At 37.4% G+C, this 18681-nt stretch overlaps 1 protein-coding gene across 3 annotated transcripts in view; it reads right to left on the bottom strand.

Annotated features, from left to right (window-relative positions):
* The window catches only part of LOC124645399 (protein NDRG3), a 75163-nt gene that overhangs the window by 2010 nt on the left and 54472 nt on the right, over nt 1-18681 (bottom strand). For 2 of the 3 annotated variants that reach the window (XM_047185203.1, XM_047185205.1), the window contains exons 7-9: nt 6400-6546; nt 5274-5519; nt 2316-2400 (exon numbers count right to left, since the gene is read on the bottom strand). In XM_047185203.1, coding sequence (XP_047041159.1) covers nt 2316-2400; nt 5274-5519; nt 6400-6546 — 478 coding nt within the window. Of the gene's footprint in view, nt 1-708; nt 817-2315; nt 2401-5273; nt 5520-6399; nt 6547-18681 lie in introns of all 3 variants that reach the window. The other variant, XM_047185204.1, reaches the window with a different exon arrangement.

Genomic DNA, 18681 nt, shown 5'->3' with positions numbered 1-18681 from the left:
TAAGCTGTTTAAATAAAGATTAAATTCTATGTATTTATGATAGGTTTTCATGGGAAAACATTTGTTTAATTTAAATAATAAAGTTAATGAACGGTTGATACATGTTTAAAGAGAATTAGAGCAAGTACATAGTTATGTACTTGACTTACTGAAGATAACTTTCATCTTTTCATAACTTTGTGGTGTTGTGAATGTGCATGTTTGTGCTGTTCCTGACGTATGTAGATAGATTCCAAAATATTCAACATTCAGAAAGTGCAACTGACTGATTACGGTTTTGGTTATCGGTATTGCCACATGGTGCAACTCACCGTTAAAAGTTACACTTACTAATGTTATTAAAATACAGGTAGGTAATATTATTCAAAATGATTAAAAAACTATGGAAATGCGTGTATGACTATTGCTTTCAAAATGCTTACTAAAACTATATTTATAAAATGAAGGTAAAACTATCACACAAAACAAATAATTTGTATATAAAAGCTATTGAAAAACATTCATAGTTGTAAGTAAGTTTTAGCTCATTTTGTGTGATTGTTCTGGATATTAAGGCAGCGGAAACTATTAAAATCAATCGTATGGTAAAAGACATGTTTGGCATAGATCTGTAATGGAATCAAGACTTTTATGATTATAATTTATTTCGTGTTTTTAATAGGTTTTCATAGCTTCCGCTTGAGTATTTGCATTAGAATAAACACTTACTTTTTCTACTTAAGCTGCTTAGGTATTATGAATCTGGCTAGATGTTGATTACGCTCGGCGTAGATGCCGTTCTACCACGCTGATATAATTGGTTCAGTGCTAATACAGCTACGAGTGTGGAAAAACAAAAATAAATTTAAAAAATAAATCCTTAACAAGAGCTTTTGTTTATTTCACCGTTATACGCTGCGCTACAAAGAGGGGAATGTTCAATGTTTTAAACCATCAACACAAGAAAGAATAGAAGAAAATAAACCTGTAGTATAGCGCAAGATATAGCGACAATATAAACAAATGAATATCTACAAAATAAATTAACATAATGTACATTCTATTCCAATACCGATTAGTCATATTATCTAAAGTAGGCAGAGAAAGGTTGTGCTTATTAAAAACTCTTATATTTTATGCACATACGGTATGAAGAAATCGCTTTAATAGCATACAAATTTCTTTTTTATATATTGTTTCGTTTACACGCAACGTCGCTTTACATTGAAAAAAAAAAATGTTTAGTACTTGCCCATTAAAATACACGGATTGGACTCATTGTCACGTGAATTAAATAACTTTGAATTTATGAATCCCCCAAGCTATCCTACTTTGAATTTTCTAGATCTATGATTTCCAAGAGACATGCCCAATTACTTATTATTATTAGTAAAATGAATAAAAATTAACGATCCCACAGACTACATTTTACAATGACAAGTAATATAATGTATGTGCAATAATTACCATGAGAGCACAACAGTAGCACACGAGACGGGGTTCAAAGCGTATCTAGCGCTAGAGGAGGAAGCTCCCTTCAGTACATACCAATTGTTAGGGACGGCATAACGCTATCGCATATCCAGGCTCAAACATAAACAGGACAATAAAAATAAACTTTCAGGCTTCAGACGTTCAAATTAATTTAGCTTACAGTTACAGTAGTAAAGCGCATTAAGTATCATATTCATAATATATTTTTGTTAAACAATATCATATTTTAATAAAGGGTTAGCATTTCGCCGGATAAGGAGAGACTACATTAGTCTATAAATAGTTATAAGAAAACGTTTTCCAATAAAATAAACGAAATATTCTAGAAATTAATTAAGTAACGATCTAATAAGATTTTATATTATTTGGTCAATGTCTTAACGTTTACAGTAAATAACATTAATCATATCAAACATATTTACTAAGCTGCAGAATAGATGCAATATGTATATGATGTATAGAATGTCTGTGCGTGCTGATTTCATTCAGTTGTATTGTACGCTGTACATTTTCGCATGCCTGCTCAAGGCGAGATGTGCTCAGTGGCGAAGTTATTGTTTACCACAGTTACCACCTTTTGTATTTACCATTTCTGCGAGAATGAAGATGTTATTATTATTTGCTACGTATGTGGCAGCTTCACTTTAAATTACTTATGATAGTTTAAAGTGCAGAATTTTAATTCTTGTTATAGGTGATCTACATAAACTGTGTTAGTAAAATAATTTGCGATATTGCATCTATTGAGTGTAGCGTGTTGAGTGCAATGAGAAACATTCGATCTGCAATGCAAAGCTAAGCTTGCATCGGGCCGGGCGGGCGGCGGGCGCGAGTTCACTTACCGTAGCCCTCGCCTTGCAGGAACAGGCGGAAAGCCTCCGATATCTTGGCTGGCTGCTCCTCAAGGACCATACCTGAGTCCGATATCTGTAATCACGGTGACGAAAAATTATTACGTGTACGAATCCAATCCAATGGCTAGAGTAGTTGTAAATCTTACTAAAAATTACAAGCCGTGCTTTTGGAATTTTGGTCCATTATAATCAGCAGCATTTCTGTTGCCCCACTGCAGGATTGCGGCTTGCCCAAATACCGACAAGGAATGAGAGTTATTTAACACTAACAAGAATTGGCGATTTCAGACATAAGTTCAGGTTTCCTCAAGATGTTTTTTCTTAAACTGACTCATTCATTGGTACCATAGGCCACCACGACTTATTAAATTTGTTACGAGGACAAATTCCTGGCATCGTATTCCAATTTCTATTAAGCCCATGAAAAGAACAACAATGCAACAAAAGCTTGACACTTAAGCTCAACTTTATAATATTGTTCCACGAGTTTCAAAATGTAGGTGAATATCTGCAAAATAATATATTGTGCAAAAACAGAAGCCTCGGCTTGAGACGGTGACAACCAGATTAACTTGTTTGCAAGTTTTATTTACTGTGAGTGGCGTTATTGCTAAACAATTGTCAACTTAAATAACTCTGTCTCTTCCGATTTTTCGATGCATAATATTTTAACACAAAGAAAACGCCGTTTCACTTAAGACAGCTTTTGATGCAATTGTTGCCCTGACAAATGTAAACAATAAATATTTGTAACTTTTAGTTACTAAAACTAAACTTTTAGTTAGTTTAGTTTTTTCAAAAAAGCCCAATTGCCACCATGTTCTGGACAAAGTTCTAAAGTGAGTGGAAATCGATAGCGACGTTCTCAGATTTACGAAAATCCCGTTTCATTCACTTGTACATAAATAGAGGTATGAAAAGCTGAATTAATGTGGTTTGGTGATACGAATACCCATGTAGTCTAATTAATTCAGATAATCGACGCTCTCTTTACAGTAAAAGAGTCGTTTCAGTTTTTGTGAAATAATATTTTATGAGTAGGTATCAAGCAGTTCCTAAACAAATATTGTTAATATCATAGTAGGTGAACCTATACATAGGTTAGGTATATCAGTTCAACGATATTCAACAAACAGTTTATTTCATAAGTTGGAAGTTTACCATGAATGCAGTAATGCAACGCTTGCTAGCATACGAGAACCGCGAGCGTAATGTTTCTGGATGCAACCTACAGATGGCGTCTAGAACGTCATTACTCTTAAATGCAACGTGCCGCAGCTCCCGCGTAAAACTTTTCAAAACTTTTTACGTCATCTCTCTATGATTTATTGAATTATAATTTACTAGCCGTTTCCCGCTGTTTAGTCTCATAAAAGTTATTCAGGTCTTACCTATCTATTAAAATACGCTTCCTAATAGTTTAATCCCTTTTAGCGTTAATTTATATACAGCACTAGCTCGTGCCAGCGGTTTCACCCGCATCCCGTGGGAACCTTCCTCGATAAATGGGCTATCTAATACTGAAAGAATTTTTCAAATCGGACCAGTAGTTCCTGAGATTAGCGCGTTCAAACAAACAAACAAACTCTTCTTTATAATATTAGTATAGATATAAACTCACGTTCACGTTTATGAACAGAGGACCGATCATATAGATTGATAGAAACGTAAATGTTTTAGCCGACTGTGTCAGGGGACTTATATTTTTTACTTAATGGGGATATAAGATCGGATCGTTGTACATTGCGAGCAAAGAAGATTACGTTAAAATAAACACGAAACAACAAACTGTAACATAACATCATCTTATGTTAATGAAATCAAAACTGGAAACGATATAAATGCAGCGAAGCGAATGTTTCATACACAAAGTGTTATGAAAAGTTTTGAAGGAGATCTCGTATTTCAATTTTCAGTATCTTTACGTTAACTTTGGAACTCGTTACAACAGAACTCATTATAACAATTTATTATGACATTGCAGTTTTGGGACGAGTTGCATGCATGTTGCTTTAGTAGATAAGTCTTGTTATGGATGGAAATTATAAACAGTTTGACAGAACTAGTCTGAAACTCGATGAAACAGCTTCATTTTATAAAAGAATATCCGAATACCTTTCGCCTCCCTCAATCAGCAGTTTTGCTCACGTCATATAATATTGCTCAGTCATACGATTTACATATGGATGCAAAATCTGAACTCAATCGAAAACTGGGAACTAGGTCAAATTTAACTTGCAAGATTTGATTACAGAGAGACACAAACGGGGACAGATGAAACTAAATAAAAGTTTGCAATAGTTTCGATGTTTCATATCCGCCAGTTGTGACCCATTGGCCCCTTTCACATTTCTGTCAATATTTATAATTTCAACGATGTTATAATTTTAGGCACTAACCCAAATTGTTCTCCAGTGTACATACCTCCGAACTTAGTATCTTGGTGCTTATTTTAAATCAATTATATTTCAAAATGTTTGTTCTTGTTTGAGAGTTTGGTCTTTAAATTCACAAAAGATAATTCTGTTAATTAATAATGATGTTTTAAACTTTTGTAAGTACTAATTACGAGCTTTGGTCGAGTTAAAATTGCGCTCATTTAAATTCATATTTGAACTCATCGGTATATCCTAATTATTCTTCTTTGTTCGCTCGAGCGGGGGCCGTTAAGTGCTATGCAGGCATTACCGGGTACGCCACGGCGCATATTACACCGAAAATTGGACAGAATTTTGGTGGTAAGTACCTTCTCGTAATGAACACCAATAACTTATATTGGTTTAAATTGCATTTAAGTAGATAGGTACTTAACAAAGAAAAATTAAGTAGGCATATCGGTACTAAAACGAAAATGTAAAAATGAAAATAATGATTGTGATTTCAAAAAACATCACACACACAGTGAGTTAGCAGTAGGACACACAGGTGCTTAAGACAGGTGCTTACCTTCATCCAAGTGGAGTTATTCGGGTTGAGACGTCCATTGAAGGTGACGGTGTCATCGACGTGCGGGGAGAGAGCTCCGGTGATGTTCAGCACGGGCACCTTGATGGTGTCGTTTTCCCGAGCGATGCCGAGGTCGGTGCGGCGAACGTACGCGTCGATGAACAGCGACAAGTTGGTAGGGTTCACGTTACGAGTGAAGTACATTCGGTACATCTGCGTCAGGTCGTGGTTGCGCTCCTCCGGGAACTACGACCAATGGTACGGTTTTGCTATTAGGAATCGACTTCGAATGTTTCGATTTAGGTTGTGAATGGCATGAAATTGCTATCTGTATTTGTATATTCAATAAGCTAGCATTGTACTGCAAATCCTTTTCAGAATTATGAAGGAACTTCAAGCTCAAGAACTGAATTAGACAAATCGATAAATCAATAGACGGCGACGGATTTTCAAACACATTACATCGAGTTTAACGAGGCCATACATACATACATATATTACAGTAACCATCGCACAATTTGCCAAGAATACACAAACGCGTGCTCTAACAAAAACTACATAAATGGTTTTGTAGTGTGCCAGTGAATACCGTTTCCGAATGCTATGTTATAAGTCATAAGTTACATGATAATATAATTATCGATCCGTTTTGCATTGATTAGGTCTGAGGGCACTGAACATCGTAAAGGAGTCGGTCACGGTCACAGTCATTTATGTCTACAGTATTAAATGTCAGCACGCAGTGTTGAAAGTTCGCCACGCGATTCGCAAGTGCAAGCCGAGATACTCAATGATATTGCGGTATTTGTTACGTGTCAATACCATGAAGAAACTAAGGTAAAACTAAAGAAAAATATGTGTTCCTGAAAATTCATACACACAACACGCCATGTATTTAACAACGATCGCAAAGCCAATGTCATAACAAAGATTGATAACTAAGAATCGCATTGGCAATCAGAAATTTCGAAAACATACAATACATTTTATGGCCTAAATATAAAACTCATATCAAGCTTATTCATAAAACGTCGAAATATAAAATGAAGGTTGATTGGATCTTTAAATACAAAGGTAAGAATGTGAAGGGTTAGAAGGAAGGGAGAGTATAAGAGTAAGAGCATACCCGTCCGAAATGATGCCACATGAGATAATCGAGCACAGCCTGCGTCATGCCGCGGTTCTTCAGCGAGCGCGAGTTCATCTTCTGGTAGGCCCACTCGATCCAGCCAGCCTGGCTCGAGGTACAGTTGATCAGGGCTAGGGCATCCACCTGCAAGATATTTATTAACTTAGGACTGAACTAAGGACCGTCTTAATCCCGGTAACGTCCATGGCCGATATCAGGTATGACCCCTCCTGCTGTAGGTTAGCAGCGGTGAGGGAGTGTCAGACTTTTACTGATCAAAAAATCCATCGTGTTCCTTCGTAGGCCTTTGACGTACCAGGGCCTCGGTAACTCTTTCTAACAATCCCACAGCCTCGGCAGGCCCGGCTGGGCCCCGAAATGACCCCCTACTCACATATTAATGAGGGTGAGGAGTAAAATGAAGGCAACGTATAAACTACTCCTATCTTGACGTTGGCAAAATCATCGAATAACAATGGAGCTGTATCTGAAAATAAGAAGGAGAAGGCAATGTAGGCCCCTAGATAGATAGACGGCCCTAAACAAACTATCCGTAAAGCTTGTATAAAGTTTAGCCACAAAGCATTTAAAATCATAGGTACTTAAGTAGTCATTTGCGTGATTAAATAAAATACATTACGTTTTTATATTGGGTTTTGATAGCCTTAATCTACATTATTCCCTTGACAGTTTCGCTTTACATTTACTCATAGTGACTCGTACAGTTTACTAGCACGCATATTTAGCTAACGTATTTTTGTACGTTGGCTTGTATTAATGGTCAGGATGAATCATTCCCTACACGCGGCCGTTCACCATAAATTATTTATCATGCAAAGACTGAACCTGAACTGATTTATACGCAACTGTAAGCAAAGTGCGTGCGATCTATCGCAATTTGCAGTCCGTGGTGATTACCTAACAATGTGCATCTAATCAGATAATGACCTGTCTGTTGTCAGATATGCTCAATTAACATACATATACATGGTGACCAGATAATAGGAGAAATGACAGCCATTCTGATGCACACCGGATTCATCAGATTATAGAAGGACACATAATAGTTTGAGGTCCATCGTCACAGTAGTTTGGACTATGCATATATTCAAGGCCGTATTAAGTTCCTATTAGATGTGTTGATATAAAATATCAGTGTGTTTGGAAGGACCATTCCACTTTTTACGTCACATCAGCAGTATTTGAAAAGAGAAAGACTTTCTTTATATAATTCAACCAGCTTTTATACACAGAATGCATTGTCATAGTGATTTCAATAAAAAGCTCGTTATATTGGTTGAAGAAATCGATACCTAATTGACTTTGTTGTCGATAAGTTGGGGTTGTCACTTTGATACCTTCAAGAATACTTTTCTTGAATATGTGACCTTCAGTTTGTAGACATTGTTTAGGTTACACGTGTGTTGTGTAATGAGTTTTTATATTAATAAATCAGTTGTTGTCAAGCACTGACGTCAATTACTACATGGTGACAGCGGTGATGAAAATTTTTTCAAAATTTATTATAAAATACGTATTTTGGTGCAATTTTATCGACAAAAATAATGGAACACGCTCGCCCACCATCCGAGTTGAGTTTGGACGGCGGTCCTGCAAGCCGCGCAGAGGCGTGGAAACGGTGGCGACAACAACTCACGCTGTTCCTGAAAGCTTCGGGTGCCTATACAGAGACTGCTGGGGTTCAGGCGAGTCTACTGGTAAATTTAATTGGTCCGGAAGGTTTTGACATATACCAAACATTTACGTTCGATAAGGAGGAGGATCGAGATGATATCAGAATTTTACTTGAGAAGTTCGATAGTTTTTTTGTTTCAAAATTAAATATTACACTAATTCGATACAAATTTTTCACTCGGAACCAAGAGGAAGGCGAATCAATCCAACAGTATGTTACTGCGTTACGCCTCCTTTCGAAAAATTGTAACTTCAAAGAGCTTGAGGACGAATTGATCAAAGATAGAATTGTGTGTGGCATTCGAAGTTTAAGGGTGAGAGATCGGCTGTTGAGATGTGAGGATCTGAATCTCGACAAAGCTGTAAAACTATGCCAAGCCGAGGAAATATCCAGGGAATCCGAGCAGCAGATGGATGCTGTTGGCACGAGTTCGGGAGTGGCGCAGGTGGACGTGGTTGGCGCGCAGCGGCGACGAGGTCGCGGGAGTGCCGGTGGCGGCCGGCGAGGCGCGCGCAGGGGCGCAGCGCCCAGCCCGCATCTATGTGCTCGCTGCGGGGGCCTGTCACCGCGCTGTCAGGCTGGAAATTGTCCAGCGAATCAATGCACGTGTTTCGTGTGTGGAAATCGTGGTCACTTTGCGAAGGTGTGCAAAGCGAATGCGTTTTATAAAGGTGGTGGTACAGCGCGCGTATGCGACATTAAACACCGAAGTGAGTCAGAGTCGGATGATGGTGATTCATTTTTTATTTCCATGATTGAGGGAAACAAACGACTAGGTGAGTGGTTTGAAATATTATCGTGTGGCAGTGGTACCGAGAAGTTCAAACTTGACACTGGTGCCGACATAAATGTTATGTCATTTGAGAGATTTCTAGAATTAGGTTTAGATGTTAGCATTTTGAAATGTAATAAAGTTATAAAGTTACAATCTTACAGTGGCGATGTAATACCGGTAAAGGAAACGTGCTATATAGCTTGTGTTTATAAAGGTAAACAATATGAACTGAAATTTGCTATAGCCGATATGAAATGTCAGAGTGTGTTGGGACGGATATCGTGCATACAATTGAATTTGATTAAGCGGATTCATTCATTAAATTTGTCTCAATATGATGACTTGTTCGATGGTATAGGATGTTTGCCTGGTAAATATCACATTGTGATAGATAAGTCAGTACGGCCTGTTATCTCAGCAGCGAGGAAAATACCACTGAGTTTACGGGACCAGTTGGCGGAAGAGCTCAAGCGAATGGAAAGATATGGGGTGATCAGAAAGGTCACACATCCAACTGACTGGGTGCATCCTTTGGTCATAGTCGCTAAGAAAAATAATACCATTCGTGTTTGTCTAGACCCGCGGGAGCTGAATCGCGCAGTTCGGCGCGCACACTTTCAGCTGCCCACCGTGACCGAGCTGGCGGCACGCCTGCACGGCGCCACGCACTTCTCCGTGCTGGACGCTAACTCCGGTTTCTGGGCGGTGCAGCTTGATCAGGAGAGTGCTGACTTATGCACGTTTATCAGCCCATTCGGGAGGTACCAGTTCTTACGCTTACCATTCGGAATAAATTGCGCTTCGGAAGTGTTTCATGAACTCAAACTCAAACTCAAAATCGTTTATTCAAATTAGGCTGATAAATCAGCACTTTTCGAACGTCAAAAACAAAAGACAGCCCCCAAAACGCCCGCCCTTCACCACTTCCTATGTGTTTTTGCTGGGAAGAAGAAGTGGCGCAACAAACTCCCCAGCAACACATGTCTGTCTGTAAGGTTTGAAGAACCAGAATGTATACAAAACAAGTCAAATAAAAATATCATTATCACATGATAACCATTATATAAAATTAGGAAAGAAAAAACAATACAAACTTAACACAAGTAGGCTAGCACACAGATTTACACCCATAAATACTAAGCACTCAAGCATTACTTATAGTCTATTAACTGTATCTAAAGCCTCCTGTTACTGAAATAAAAATGTATTTTTAACATAAGCATAAAATCGGCGTGCCCACCCACATGCGCAGATGGTTATGTTGTAGCTGTACAACACAAACAAGGTGTACCTGCTAGGACTACAGTATTATTATTTTCTCCAAAAAAGCTAATAGAAAATCATACTATTATTAATAGTGTCAACAGCTACCAACACGACCTGGTACCGCCAGCAGCACCCGTTCACGAGTATAACGCGAGGATCAGCCATCGCCCCCTTCGCACATTTTTGAGGGAAGGGGACAACCCGACCCCCAACGCTACCGCTGGCCATACCGTCTAAGGGAGCATGACGTGCTTGCAGCTATTCAACAAAAGTAGAACATGTAAGAAGTACTGCAGTACTAGCAAGCCGTAAAGCAACAACGCTAAGTAAAATTTAACAGAAGTTCCCAAAGTAATTAAAAAAAGAAAAAATCAGAATTAATGTCTGAAGTAATGTCAATCAATGTAAAAAATAATCATAATAAGTTTAAAATTTCGTTATAGCGATAACAAGAATGAGCTGCCTTGCGTTCAACTTAGCGACCAACTATTCCTATCATTTAAATAATCATTAATGCTATAATAAGCCTTCTTTGAAAGAATTGACTTTACTTGTAATTTAAATGCATGAAACGGTAATTGTAGTAAAGTTAGAGGTAGTTTATTGTAAAAGCGGATACCGAGCCCCAAAAATGATCCATGAACCTTATGAAGTCTGTGAGTGGGTACACACAGTTTGTGCTTGTTTCTAGTGTTAATACTGTGAACATCGCTTTTTTTTGGTGTACAAATGAATATTTTGCCTAATGTAAAGTATATTGGCATAGATAAATTGTGATGCCACAGTAAGAATGCCTATTTCTTTAAAGAGCTCTCTTAGCGAATGTCTACTACCTAACCGGTATATCGCACGAACAGCTCGTTTTTGTAAAACAAATATGTTTTGAATATCAGCAGCTTTGCCCCACAGAAGAATACCGTAGGACATAACGCTGTGAAAGTAGCTAAAATAGACTACTCGAGCTGTTTCTACGTCAGTGAATTGTCTTACTTTTCTGACGGCGTACGCAGCTGAGCTAAGCCTTCCCGCGAGGCTAGCTATGTGCGAGCCCCACTGAAGTCTGCTATCGACTGATATACCAAGAAATACTGTGGATTCGACAGTTTCTAGAACCTCGTTACTTAATATAATATTCGGGCCTAGGTTTTTCACGTTCGGTAGAGTAAATTTAAGGCATTTTGTTTTCTTCGCATTTAAGACCAAGTTATTAGTACTAAACCAGTGTGTAACCAACGAAAGTGCACTGTTTACGTCGTTAAATTGATCCCTATTTCTGTCGACTTTAAAAATAAGTGAAGTGTCATCTGCAAACAGTACAACGTCACAGATATTCTTCAGATGGAATGGTAGATCATTAATATATACCAGGAATAAGAACGGACCTAATATTGAGCCCTGTGGCACACCTAATTGGACAGATAAACCTGATGATTTGACGCCATTGACATCTACGCATTGCACTCTGTTATTTAAATATGATTCTATTACGCTAAGAGCTTCATTTTGGACTCCGTAATAACGTAATTTACGTAGAAGCGTATCGTGGTGCACGCAATCGAATGCTTTGGAGAGATCACAGAATACTCCAATGGCATTCTGAGAGTTTTCCCACGCATTAAAAATGTGTTTTAAAAGAGCTACACCAGCATCTGTTGTTGAACGACCTTTTGTAAAGCCATATTGTTCACTATGAAGGAGGCTATTAACATTGAAATATCTTTGTAACTGCTTGAGTACTAATTTTTCGAATATTTTACTAAAAGCGGGTAAGATGGATATGGGTCTAAAATTATTTACATCCTTCTTATCGCCTGATTTAAATAAGGGAATGACTTTACTTAGTTTCATGAGGTCAGGAAAAACTCCGGTTTCAATACATTTATTAAATGTGATAGCAAGATAGGGGGCAACAATGTCGATTATATTCTTTAATAGTTTAATGGAAATGCCCCAATAGTCACCACTGTTTTTTAAGTTCAGTGAATTAAAAACGTTAATAACATCAGTTGGCGTTATTTGCTCAAAACTAAAAATAGCGTCACACTTAGGGACACTATTATGCAGGAGACTCTCAGCGTCCGTAGCAGAAGAACTCAAGGAGCGAGTCGTAGTTAAAGGTATGCTAGCAAAGAACTCATTAAATGCCATGGCTACGTCAGCCGCATTACTAATACGTTTATTATCAGCGAATATTTCTAATTTATTCTCAATATTTGTCGATTTTCCAGTTTCCTGATTAATAATTTTCCAAGTAGTCTTTACTTTATTAGAAGAATTTTTTATTGTATTACTTAAATATTTTGATTTAGCAACATTACAAATTTGTTTAAATAATTTTGAATATTTTCTAACATAATCTAAGAACGGAGTATCAAACCTGTACATTTTCATACCGTATAACTCGTAAAGCCTCGCTCGACTTTTGTAAATACCTTCAGTAGCCCATTTATTAAAGTTGGCAGAGGTAGCATTGACAGTCATGGTTTTAGTCTTAAACGTGGAATTGAATTCCTTTTCTACAACATCAAAGAGTGATCCATACATGACATTAGGATCTTCATTTACAAGAATGGAAGGTTTAAGATTTTTATTTATATTACTTTTAAATCTACTGCATCGACTAGTTGTAACAGGCCTGCATTCAATTTTAAATGGCTTCTTGCGGATTACCATGGGAAAACAAGCACTTTGTCCGCAATGGTCAGATGTCAGGTTATTAAGAACCATACAACTTGAGGCTTTACAATCACAAAAAATATTATCAAGGCAAGTTGAAGAAGTGGCCGTGATTCTTGTAGGTTCAAAAAACAAATTGACTAAGTTATAAGATTTAAATAGGTTTACGAGTCTAATACTTAATGGAGAAACCTCTAATATATTTATGTTAAAATCTCCGCATATTATTTTACTTTTATTATTAGATTTCAATTTATTAAACAAGTCTTCTATAACTGACTCGAATATGTTGAAATCACCTGTGGGGGGGCGGTATACGCAAATTATAACATATCGCTCAAGTTCTACACAAGACAACTCGATAGTGCGCTCGACTGAAAGTTTAACCAGATCCTGTCGTTGTTTACATTTTAACTCGTTAGAAACTAATATTAAAGATCCACCTCGTATGGCATTCTTTCTTACAAACGCACTTTGTACAGTATATTTGCTATCGTTTAAAAACAATATTTCGGGTTCTTTTAACCAATGTTCAGTCAAACATAAGACATGAACATTAAAGCCTTCCAAAAACAAACTTAACTCTAACTCCTTGCCAGATAAGCCCTGCATGTTTTGATGTACAAGATTCAAAACATTTGACTCACCTGTTGTCGTGCCTAATAGTTTAAACTACTAGGCATATCAATAAGAATGTTAGTAGTATTACTAACAATATCCGGAGGTACATGACAAGTACCTGTGTCTATGTGTATATTATATGCTAAAAGATTAGCAATGTGTCGTCTACAGCTAGGTGGCAAATACATAGAATGTTCAGTTAGTTTAAATCTATTATCAAATTGATTAACATCAAAAACTGAAATAGATTCAAGACGGTTAATCCTATTGTATATTAACATATTTAGGTCAAAAATGTGCCTATTTTGTTCCTCAGTCAAACTGTAAAAGTAAGGTAAGGCACCTATTATGAATTTACATTTATTTATTTTACTTAAATGTATAACAAGACTAATGCATTCTATAATATCTTTTTTTGTAACGTTAAAGCTATCTCCATAAAGTAATATTATAGTAGAATAGGGGATTAGCTTTGTCAATTTAATAGTATTTATTAAGTGGCTAAAACTGGCACCAGGTAAACAATTGTTAATTACATATTGTTGCGAACACTGATTAAATATACTACCTAAACCTTGACCAAATTTGTCTGAAAAGATGTATGTAATACTTTTATTTAAAACTGTAACAGAATCAGAATTATGGGTAACAGCCACTTGAGTCACCTGTGGTGCCGGGGTAACAGACTGGGGCTCAGGTGTCGGGGAGCAAGTACAACTGCAGGAAAGGTTATTTGTCAATGACTCATACCTCTCTGCATTGCACCTCACTATGTCTGCCAACTCACAGGCCTCCTGCATGCGCACACTCAAGTCCTGTTGTGAAGCTTCATATTTCTGGAAAATATCCCTAAGACACAATTCTTTAACATGAAGCTCCTCCTGTAAGCGCTGTATTTCAGTGTCATGAAATGACCTACATACGTCCAATTCTGATTGACATAGTCCTAAATCACTAATTAAAGTAATGTTCTTTTTCCTAAGGAAATTATTTGATTTGTACACTTTCTGTTTCTTTAAAGATTTTCTAATTTTACCTATTATTCTATTTAATTTTAAATATTTTTTTATTTTATTATGAGATGTAAATGTTCTACTTTTAATTAAAGTGTCATTGGTCAAGTCAATTGTTACAACTGGCTCATTACAAGAGGGTCCGGACAAACTACCAACTAACTCATTGAAAAGACTGCAGGTGTTCGCAGACTGTTCACTGGATTTAACAGCTTCCAACTGTGTGATGGTGTTGTGGGCCTTGCTTAGCTCAATTTCCAGTTCTGAGATCCGCCTTAATGCCAGTTCATGTGTGTCATTACATTCTTGAAAATTTGACACAAGTTGACGGAGGTGACTATGTTGATCAAGTATGTCCATATGTTGGATGTGTAATTCTGCCAGTTGGTTCTTAAGGTCAGTGTTCTTGTCTACTATACGTTTGACTTCTACCTCACTATCATCCCTCTCCTGCAACAGCTGATTGCACAGGTTTGTTTTGGATTCAAGTTCCTTAAGCGCAGCCCTCAACTTTCCATCCAAGAGTGCAGCACTGCGGGTCATCATGATGGTAAGTTAACCCAGAGGCACCCTGGAATGTTAGAAGAGACAGCTAAGTGAAGGAAGAAGGAGAAAGTTAAGAAGTTAATATTTAAATTAATTAAGTTCTGGAAATACCTACAGTTTGAATTATAAGAATAAGAATTTTGGGAAATGGATGTATAATGAAATGTAAGACAAAGAAAAATTTTAAGATAGAAAATAAAAAATATGTTGAGGGTATAATTTTTTCCTATGTGATTTGAAAAAATAGTTAACTTTAATTGTAGAATAACAGCCACTTTAGGTAGGCAACTGTGAGATTATAGGCTAAATTATCGAACACTGAGCTGTTATATAGGTTTCTCAGTTACTGTTGCTTCAATCAACTGTTACTTTTTACTTTACAACAAAGCGGGCTATTATGCTATTGTTTACACCGCTGAAAACTTTTATAATAAAAAATCTGCGTATGGAAGCAGGTATCGGACAAGATTAGACTATACTATAGTGAAAATATTGAATACTCCCCGGGTTTCAATGTTGGTTTCAAATCCATCCGTTGGGATGACAGCCGGTTCCTTTATTGTTGATTTCATGCACAATCTCGCAACGAAATCACTCACAAACGCGTGTACTTATATCTATTCACAATATCTATTGAATTTAAGGCAATTTACTATATTAAAAGCACAAAATATATTAAAATTTAATTTTAAAACTAGCACATATTATTTTGACAACTGGCTGCCAGTGTTGCCAGTCAACTCCAATATCTTATCCATGGTAAGATACGCCAGCTTCTAGAAGATTTGGAGGGCGTTGACAGTTTTATTGATGATATTATAGTCTGGGGAAAAGATAAAGAGGAGCACGACAGAAGACTTGATGCTTTATTAAATAGGGCTCGTGAGATAAATTTAAAATTTAATAAAGCTAAGTGTAAGATAGGAGTTCGGGAGGTAACATATTTAGGGCATATATTTGATCGGAACGGCATGAGGCCGGATTCCAATAAAGTAAAGGCTATAACGGAAATGCCAGAGCCTACGGACAGAAAAAGTTTAGAACGGTTTTTGGGTGCCGTCAATTACTTGTCTAAGTTTATACCAAAATATTCTGAATTGGCATTACCACTAACTAACCTCCTTCGTAAAGACACGGAGTGGTTGTGGGAGTGCGCTGAGCGCAGTGCATTTCAGAGTTTGTGTCGAGCGGTGAGCAGCGCGCCGGTGCTGGCGCTGTACGACGTGAGCGCGCCGGTGCTGGTGTCGGTGGACGCGAGCGCGCACGCGCTGGGCGCAGTGCTCATGCAGGCGGGCCGCCCCGTCGAGTTCGCGTCACGCACGCTCACCGACACGCAGCGCCGGTACGCGCAGGTTGAGAAGGAGCTCCTTGCCATTGTGTTTGCATGTGAGAGGTTCCATCAATATATTTTTGGGAAGAAACGTGTTGTTGTTGAATCTGATCATAAGCCATTGGAGAGTATTTTTAAAAAGCCGTTGATGTCCGTTCCAGCACGCTTACAAAGAATGATGTTAAGAATACAAGGGTATGATTTAATTGTGAGCTATAAACCGGGAAAGTACATGTTTATTCCCGATACACTGTCGCGTGCACCGTTGCCTGATTTATATGAGGATAATATAATGAGTAAAAATATAATGTATCAGGTAGCAATGATTGTTAATAACATTCCTATTTCATGCAATAAACTATGTGAAATAAAAAAGGCATCTCGCGATGATAGAGAAATAAGCGAGCTTATCAAGTGCATTAACTCGGGTTGGCCGGAGCACAAATGTAAAGTAGAGGATGTTGTTAAGCCCTTTTGGTCTATGAAAGATGAATTGTATGAAGTTGATGGTGTGGTGTTTAAAAACGATATAATTTTAATACCTTCTTCTTTACGGGGTGAAATGTTACGGGTCGTTCATGAGGGCCACCAGGGTATAGACCGCTGTAAGCGCCGAGCGCGCCAAGCAATATTTTGGCCAAACATTTCTCGTGACATTGAGTTATTTGTTAAACGTTGTTCTATATGCCAGGAATGTTTAAATTCGCCTGCCAAGGAACCATTATTACCTGTGGAGATTCCATCGATTCCGTGGAATAAAGTTGCATCTGATATTTTTGAATGGAAGAGAAAGTATTTTCTTTTGATTGTGGATTATTATTCTAGCTATGTGGAAGTTTGTGAGTTACCGAATATAACGTCGGCAAGCATTATAAAAGAAATTAAGCAAATATTTGCGAGGCATGGCATTCCTGAACTACTTGTCACAGATAATGGCACACAGTACTGCAGTCGCGAGTTTAGACGATTTGCACGGGAGTGGGGGTTTAATCACATAACATCATCTCCTAACTATCCCCAATCAAATGGGAAAAGTGAGCGCGCAGTTCAGACTGTCAAGTCAATGCTGATTAAATGTTTAAGAGATAACAGTGACTTTCAGCTGGCCTTACTTAATTATAGGAATACTCCAAGAGATGGTCTTAGTTCCCCATCACAGTTACTAATGAGCCGTCAGTTAAGATGTAAGTTACCAGTTAGTGTTAATATGTTAAAACCAAAAGTAGTTGAGGAACATGAAACAATGTTGCAGAAGCAAATTATTTCTAAAAGGTGGTTCGATAGAAACACTAAAGTTCTTCCGGAACTAAAATGTGGAGACGAAGCTATTTGTTTAAATGGGAAAAATAAAAGAACAAGATGTAAAGTTATAGGGCAAGCGGGATTTCCTCGTTCTTATTTTGTTGAGACAAGCTGTGGCAATAAAGTAAGGCGCAACCGACGACATTTGATAAAATGTGAGCCAATCCCGGTGGCAATCGATGTGGCACCTGCTTCCTCTGATCAGGAAAGAGGTATTCAACCTAATGAGAAAGATGCAGCAGGTCCTTCAGTAACCTCGAGCGGAATCCCGCCTGGTCCATTGACTAGGGCAAAAGCTAAACTATTTACTAGTATTGAATCTTTATTTTAGAGTCTTGTTTCATTTTAATTTTCTTTCAATTAATTGTGTTAGGTTTTTGTTCCCTGAGAATTTTAAGATTTATGTTATTTAAAGATTTATGTTATTTTAAGGGGGGAAGTGTATGTGTGTTATGTTCTTAAAAGGGGAGTTGTTGTGTAATGAGTTTTTATATGAATAAATCAGTTGTTGTCAAGCACTGACGTCAATTACTACAACGTGTATGAAAACTTGTGTTTCTTTTATTTTTTGATTGATAAAATGATTAAAATTGAATGCATTTAAAGTTTTAACACAAACCAATTAAGGAAATGTAAAGCTGCTACGATGGCTGCATATTTTCTTACTAGAAAGATCCTAATCAATATACGTGTTCAGTAGCATTTCGGTGCGGTATGGTGTGAATTTTATGATTTTAAAACATACGCCACCAAGATGTTTTAAAGGTAAAAAGTCACTTGTGTGGTGTTTCTAAGAATATGTATTGTTACCGCGCGCGGTTTCACCTGCATCCTGAGGGAACTACTTCGTCGTTATATATTATTGCCAATTTTTATGGAAAATTTTGTAAGTACTTATTGGGCGAACGAGTAACAAACTTAAATACATCCTTATAAGTTTTCGGTAGGATTACATTACAAAGTTATAGAATAACCTTTAACAGAATTAAAGTTATTAATCCTAACGTGAGACATATCAAATGGTGGGCCACCTACCCGATATTGTGTGTCAGGA

The sequence above is a fragment of the Helicoverpa zea genome, chromosome 31, assembly GCF_022581195.2.
Source record: "Helicoverpa zea isolate HzStark_Cry1AcR chromosome 31, ilHelZeax1.1, whole genome shotgun sequence".
NCBI classification, from domain to species: domain Eukaryota; kingdom Metazoa; phylum Arthropoda; class Insecta; order Lepidoptera; family Noctuidae; genus Helicoverpa; species Helicoverpa zea.
Note: the sequence above shows the minus strand (reverse complement) of the source record. Positions and strands in the feature narration are given on the sequence as shown.